Genomic DNA, 7,467 nt, shown 5'->3' with positions numbered 1-7,467 from the left:
TTTACGACAAGCCCCTGCGGAGGATGGAAAAAGCCCGGCACGGTGTTTAGATTTGCCCATGGTGTCACCTTGATGCTTGGCAGGCCTTGGGTGTTGGGTTCCCAGAATGCGGGAGGGGTCGGCGGGTCCCGCGGTCTGAGGGGCGGGGAAGGGCGGGCACTGTGAGCCCAGGGCGGGCAGTGGTGAGGCAGGACCCCTCCCCTCCTGCCCCTCAGACTGGGGGCTACAATTCTTCCCCTCAGCTGGGCCCCCTCCCCTCTCCCACACATCTGCCCTTAGGCCCACCCTCTAACCACAGTGTCCGCCCCAGGCTCAGCCGGCCCCTGCCCTCCCTTCCCCCCCACAAAGCTGGAGGGCAAAGACCGCCCCCAGGGAGAATCCCTGGCACTTGGCTCGGCTCACGGGGACCCCCCCCCCAGCTACAGCTGGACACACGGCAGCTAATCAGCAGGACTTCCCGGGGGCCCGAGAGCAGGGCTTGGCGGCCAGGCCCCAGCCCGTGGGTGGTCTGCTTGGGAAGCAGTTTCAGGGCTGCTGCTGGCTGGGGTCCCCGCCCACCCCCGCAGTCTCCTGACTGAGGTTTGGGGTGCTGGATTCCTCCACCGTTTGGGCTCAGACTGGCCTCCGCAGAGAGGCTGGAATTCTCAGATGCTCCTGAAGCCCAAGTGACGCTTACTGTGAGCCTCAGCTTCCCCATCCTAGATGGCCTGGCCTCAGAGAGAGGAGAGTTGTTCAGCCCAGGACACACATGGGGGTCTGCCGCCCAGAAGTTCCCCTGCCGCTGTGTGTGTGAGTGTTGTTCACCCTCCAGGGCCTCCCGGGACCTCGGCCTTCCTGTGCCCCACGAAGATCCAGAGTCCCAGCCACAGGCCGATGGCCCAGCCAGCCAGGGAATTGGAACATAAATAAACAGAGAAGCCCCTGCAGTCCCTGGGGGCTGCATTCTCATCGGCGCAGGCCGCACACCGGCTGGGGGTCTGTCACACACACGAGGCACAGGGACTGCACAAGGGTTGAGCAGGAGGACCCATGACCCTACATGGGCTGTATGGGCTTCTGGAGAGGCACACTGCATGAGGAGACTGAGGTCCAGCTCAACCTGGTTTCCCAGAGACTCCTCGTCTGCAGTTCTCCCACTCTGTGGGCTTCTGGGGAAGACAAAGGCGGAGCTGAAGTTAGTAGAGGGAGGTGGAGCCACTCTGGATGAAGAGACTGAGGGTCCATGTGGACCCAGTGAGAGAACTGCATACTCAAAAAGGGACACTCTTTTTTTCTTCTGTCTAAACTCGCCCAGGCTGGAGTGCAGTGGTGCAATCACTGCTGACCGCAACCTCCGCCTCCCAGGTTCAAGTGATTCTTGTGTCTTAGCCACTGGATAGCTGGGATTACAGGCACCCACCACCAAGCCTAGCTAGTTTGTTTTTTGTGTGTGTGCAGTTTTTTTTTTTGAGACAGTCTCACTCTGTTGCCAGGCTGGACTGCAGTGACTCGATCTTGGTTCACTGCAACCTCTGACTCCCTGGCTCAAGCGATTCTCCTGTCAGCCTCCTGAGTAGCTGGGATTACAGGCACCCGCCACCACGCCCAGCTGATTTTTTGTATTTTTTTTTTTAGTAGAGACGGGGTTTCACCATGTTGACCAGGACGGTCTCAATCTCTTGACCTCTTGATCCACCCGCCTCGGCCTCCCAAAGTACTGGGATTACAGGCGTGAGCCACCGCGCCCGGCCAATTTTTGTATTTTTAGTAGAAACGGGGTTTCACCATGTTGGCCAGGATGGTCTCAATCTTCTGACCTTGTGATCTGCCCGCCTCGGCCTCCCAAAGTGCTGGGATTCCAGACGTGAGCCTCTGCGTCCTTCCCGGCTAAATTGTTTTTTTCTATTTTTAGTAGAGATGTGGTTTTACCACGTTGGCCGGCTGGTCTTAAACGCCTCAGGTGATCCTCCCGCCTCAGCTTCCCAAAGTGCTGGGATTACAGGTGTGAACCACCACGTCCAGCCTGAGAGGAACACTTTCAAAGTCACTTCTCATTCACAAAAGCACACTGCATCACACCTGTAGTCACACACACTCAGAGTGCACACATAGCCTGAGTCGCCATCCTGTTCATCACACCTGCAGACACACTTGTGTCCACGCACAGCCCTGCGGCAGCCACACAGCGAGAGACCCACATAGACACAGAGAGCCTTGCACACTCAGAGAGGGGCCCCTGAACTGTCAACATTCGAAGGTACACTCAAGGGCAAGACGCGGTGGCTCACACCTGTAATCTCCACCTTTTGGGAGGTTGAGGCCAGACAATCGCTTGAAGCCAGGAGTTCGAGATCAGCCTGGACAACAAAGCGAGAGCCCCGTGACGGTGCATGCTTCCAGTCCCAGCTACCTGGGAGGCTGAAGTGGGAGGATCGCTTGATTCCAGGAGTTCCAGCTTGCAGTGAACCATGATCATGACACTGCTCTCCCATCTGTCTCTAAAACAATAAATAAATAAATAACACACTCTCAGGCCGGGCACAGTGGCTCATGCCTGTAATCTCAGCACTTTGGGAGGCCAAGGTGGGTGGATCACTTGAGGTCAGGAGTTCGAGACCAGCCTGGCCAACATGGTGAAACCCCTTCTCTGCTAAAACCACAAAAATTAGCCGGGCATGGTAGGGCACATCTGTAACCCCAGCTACTCGGGAGACTGAGGCAGGAGAACTGCCTGAACCCGGGAGTTGGAGGTTGCAGTGAGCCGAGATTGTGCCACTGCACTCCAGCCTGGGCAACAGAACAAGACTCCATCTAAACAAAAAACCAAAACCAAAACAAAAAATGACATACACTCCCAGGGCCTTCACGTTCAGTCTCACACCTGGAATAATCACCACACGAATACACATGCACACACAGTCGCACCCACAGTGACACGTTCCTGGCAGCCATACACTGAGTGTCGCCCCAGCCACGTGCACCCCCATGCTGAAGGTCACTGACACACCCACCCCCCTTTTTCTCGGGGAGCCTCTGCCCTTCTCCGTCCTGTCCCTAACACCTCGGCTGACTTAACTGGCCCCACCTGGCACTGTGTCTGGGCGGGAAAGTTCCCCTTGTCCCAGCCAGGTCCCACTTTGTCCCCCAGACAGCTGGGACCCCACTCCCCACCCACACTGGGCCTTCCTCACCCCACTCAGTCAGCCCACCCCAAGGAAGCAGCTGGAAATGCACTTCCCAAGGCTCCGACACCTGCCCCCAGGGCCATAGAAAGGTCTAGAACAGACAGGTCTAGAAGCAGCTGGAGATGCATCTCCCAGGGCTCCGACACCTGCCCCCAGGGCCATAGAAACTTCTATCTCTGGACACTTGGGACCAGATCACTGTTGGTTGGGTGGCCATCTTATGGATCATAGTGGGTTGAGAGTAATCTGGCCTTTCCCACTAGGTGACCTCATCCCCCTCCCGCACTTCCATGGCCAAAAATATCTCCAGACCTTGCTGAGCATCCTAAGGGTAGAATCACCCTGGGGAGACAACCACTGTCCTAGAATGAGAAGAACATATCATCAGTTTTCTTTTCTTTTTTTCTTTTGAGATGGAGTCTTGCTCATGTTTCCCAGGCTAGAGTGCAATGGCGAGATCTCGGCTCTCTGCAACCACTGACTCCTGGGTTCAAGCAATTCTCCTGCCTCAGCCTCCCGAGTAGCTGAGATTACAGGTGCCTGCCACCTCGCCCAACTAATTTTATACTTTTAGTAGAGATGGGGTTTTACCATGTTGGCCAGGCTGGTCTCAAACTCCTGGCCTTGTGATCTGCCTGTCTCGACCTGCCAAAGTGCTGGGATTACAAGCATGAGTAACCACACCTGGCTCTTTTTTTTTTTTTGAGATGGAGTCTGGCTCATGTTACCCAGGCTAGAGTGCAATGGCGAAATCTTGGTTCACTGCAACCTCTGACAGCCAGGTACAAGCAGTTCTTCTGCCTCAGCCTCCCAAGTAGCTGGGATTACAGGCACCCGCCACCACGCCTGACTAATTTTTGTATTTTTAGTAAAGATGGGGTTTCACCATGTTGGCCAGGCTGGTCTTGAACTCCTGACCTCAGGTGATCCACCAGCCTCAGCCTCCCAAAGTGCTGGGATTACAGGCATGAGCCACTGCACCCGGCCACCTCATCGGATTTCCTTGCAGTATGACATCTGGAAAGGGTACAGTCTTTGTCTCTCTGCGCCCCTCCCAGGCAGTTAACAACATCACAGACAAATCAGCCGGAACTCTCCCTTGTGGATGGGCCCCAAGGGTGCCAGTTCCCAGGGCCCAGTGCCTTCCAGGGTGAGGTCCCCAGGAGGTGAGGCTCCTAGCAGGTGAGATGCAGTGTGGCAAGATCTCTGGGGCCAGGTCCCAGTGAGTAGAGTCCCCAACAGCCAAGATCCCCAGCAGGCGAGGTCACCAACAGCTGAGGTCCCCAGCAGGTGAGGATTCCACAGGGGATGCTCCTGGAAGCAGTGAAGTATGTAAGGTCCGTGGTAAGTGACATTCCTAGCCACCAAAGCCTTCAGCAGGCGAGGCCCCAGGCAAGTGAGGCCCCAGGCAGGTGAGGCCCCAGGCAGGTGAGGTCCCAGGGAAGTGAGCCCAGTAGATGATAAGGCCCCAGGTAGGTAAATCCCCAGACTAGTGAGTCCCTAGGTGGGTGAGGTCCCGCTCAGTGAGGCCCGGGGAAAGCGCGGTCCCCGGCAGCCCAGGCCCCACGCCGGCCTCTCAGGTGAACCAAGCGGCTATGCTGCGCACCGTCTGGTACCTGGGTTCCTGCTGCAGCTTCCAGCAGGCCTGGCAGAAACACCGTGCCCAGCTGAAGAAGCCAGGCCGCAGCGTCTCCCGCCAGCGAAAGTAGCGCAGGTAGCGGGCGTGGTCCTTGTCCAGTGCCTGCAGGTACTGGGCCAGGTCCTTGGGGCTCTGGAAGTCGTCCACGTGGATGAAGGCGTCGGGCGGCAGGAACTTCTCGTAGTTGCTCCTGCTGGGACCCATCACCACGGGCACGGCCCAGGCCCCCATGGCGTTCCTCCACAGCTTCTCGGTGATGTAGTCGGGGTGCAAGGAGTTCTCGAAGGCCAGGTAGAACTTGTACCGGGACAGCGTCTCCATCATGGTCCCCCGGGGCAGCGGCTTGTGGGAGCGCCCGTACACGTCCACCTTGAGATGTGCCTGCAGGGTCTGGTAGTAGCGCACCCTGGCAGACTGTGGATTCCAGTTGGACACCGCCCAGGCCACCAGCTGGGTCTTGGCCGAGAGGTTGAGCGGTGGGTGGGCAGGCTGGCCGGACCACGGCTCCAGCCAGCCGTAGGGTGTGAAGATGTCGGAGTCGCGGCGGTAGGACATGGTGAGGTTGAAGTATCCGTCCAGGGCTTGCAGTTTCCAGCAGTGGCTGGGGGACTCCATGCTGAACCAGACCCAGCGCTGCCCTGGTGGCCTGGTGCGGGGCGGGAGCCGGGCACTGGGGTTTTGCATAATGTCCCAGTGGTGCACGATGACCGCGTCTGCCTGTGGGTACACCTGGCGGTTGGCAGTGATGTGGCAGTCAGCCGTGCCGGGCACCATCTCTGAGCAGCGGGACAGAGCCACGGGTTTGTTAAAAGGCCACGTCCACAGCAGGATCAGGAGGGTGGGGCGGGCGGGGGTCCCCGTGCTGTCCTGGCAGTGGGACCTATTGGGAGCCCCAGTGACAGGTTTCACTGCCATGAGGGACCCAGTGGCATCATCTCGGTACACACGCAGGTAGGAGAAGAAACACACAGCCACCAGCAGCTGAAACAGCAGCCCGGCCAGACAGTGGCGCCACGGCCATCGTGGCTTGGCGGGGCCCAGGAGTTCCATGGGTCAGAGGAGCTGGAAGAGATGAGAGAGGAGTGAGGGTCATTGGTGACAATGGCCTGCTTATCAAAGCTCCCAGCCGTGAGTCCTTAGAGGAGCTGCCATTATTCCCATTTCAGAGATGAGAAAACCGAGACCAAGTGACTCACAGCAAAAATCAGCACAGCTGGTGTCTGAACAAAGGGAGCTTGTCCCAGAGTCCACTTCCTCCCACCCATTAGACAAGCCCTTTCCCGGCATCCCCGAAGTCTTCTCCAGGCTAGTAAAATACATACGCCCTGGAGGCAGGGGACAAGGCATAGCTGTTCATCATTGCTCTCTGTGTCCCTGGGGCAAGGCGTAAATCCATGACTAAGGCAGGGAAAGGTACAATGAGATTGGGTTTTTCAGGTCATATACAAGGTGACCGGCTGAGCACAGTGGCTCATGGCTTGTTAGTTCCAGCACTTTGGGAGGCCGAGGTGGGCGGATCACCTGAGGTTGGGAATTTGAGACCAGCCTGGCCAACATGGTAAAACCCCGTTTCTACTAAAAATACAAAAATTAGCTGAGTGTGGTGGCACACACCTGTAGATCCAGCTGCTTGGGAGGCTGAGGCATGAGAATCGCGTGAACCTGGGAGGCAGAGATTGCTGTGAACCAAGATCACACCATGGCACTCCAGCCTGCGTGACAGAAGGAGATTCTGTCTCAAAAATAAATACAGTAAGCCAGGTGCAGTGGCTCACGCCTGTAATCCCAGCACTTTGGGAGGCCAAGGCGGGCAGATCACGAGGTCAAGAGAATGAGACCATCCTGGCCAACATGGTGACACCCTGTCTCTACTAAAAATACAAAAATTAGCTGGGCGTGGTGGCATGCACCTGTAATCCCAGCTACTCGGGAGGCTGAGGCAGGAGAATTGCTTGAACCTGGGAGGTGGAGGTTGCAGTGAGCCAGAATCACGCCACTGCACTCCAGCCTGGCGACAAAGCGAGATTGTCTCAAAAATAATAATAGTAAATAATAAATAAATAATACATTAATTAATAATAAATAGCTGGGTTTGGTGGCTCACGCCTGTAATCCCAGCACTTTGGGAGGCCGAGGCAGGCAGATCATCTGAGGTCAGAAGTTTGTGACCAGCCTGGCCAACATGGTGAAACCCCATTTCTACTAAAAATACAAATATAAGCCGGGTATTGTGGCTTGAGCCTGTAATCCCAGCTACCCAGGAAACTGAGGCACAAGAATCACTTGAACCCAGAAGGTGGAGGTTGCAGTGAGCCGAGATCCTGCCTGGGTGATAGAGCGAGATGCCATCTCAAAAAATATACATACAATGTACAAAATAAAATAAAACATTTTAAAAAGACCAGCCTGGGCAACATGGCAAAATGCCAACTCTATTAAAAATACAAAAATAAGCCAGGGATGGTGGCGCACGCCTGTAGTCCCAGCTACTTGGGAGGACTGCTTGAGTCTGGAAGTTCGAGGCTGCAGCGAGCTGTGATCGGACCACTGAACTCCAGCCTGGGTGATAGAGCAAGACCTTGTCTTAAAAAAAATAAAATAGCCGGGCGCGGTGGCTCACGCCTGTAATCCCAGCACTTTGGGAGGCCGAGGCGGGTGGATCAC

At 56.3% G+C, this 7,467-nt stretch overlaps 2 protein-coding genes across 2 annotated transcripts in view; both read right to left on the bottom strand.

The window, feature by feature from the left end:
• Positions 1–4,100: 4,100 nt before the first annotated feature.
• On the bottom strand, positions 4,101–5,863 carry LOC116532918 (alpha-(1,3)-fucosyltransferase 5-like). Its single transcript, XM_032252514.1, has one exon. It carries the CDS (start codon positions 5,851–5,853, stop codon positions 4,741–4,743), a length of 1,113 nt encoding a protein of 370 aa, XP_032108405.1. The 5' UTR covers positions 5,854–5,863; the 3' UTR covers positions 4,101–4,740.
• The window catches only part of LOC116532885 (alpha-(1,3)-fucosyltransferase 5-like), a 2,259-nt gene continuing 648 nt past the window's right edge, over positions 5,857–7,467 (bottom strand). Inside the window, exon 2 of the mRNA XM_032252486.1 lies at positions 5,857–5,865. Coding sequence (XP_032108377.1) covers positions 5,857–5,865 — 9 coding nt within the window. The remainder of the gene's footprint in view (positions 5,866–7,467) is intronic.

Source organism: Sapajus apella, unplaced genomic scaffold (genome assembly GCF_009761245.1).
Source record: "Sapajus apella isolate SASKATOON/1434 unplaced genomic scaffold, GSC_monkey_1.0 scaffold77, whole genome shotgun sequence".
Lineage (NCBI taxonomy): Eukaryota > Metazoa > Chordata > Mammalia > Primates > Cebidae > Sapajus > Sapajus apella.
The sequence above is the reverse complement of the archived record's forward strand: the minus strand, read 5'-3'. Positions and strand labels throughout refer to the sequence as shown.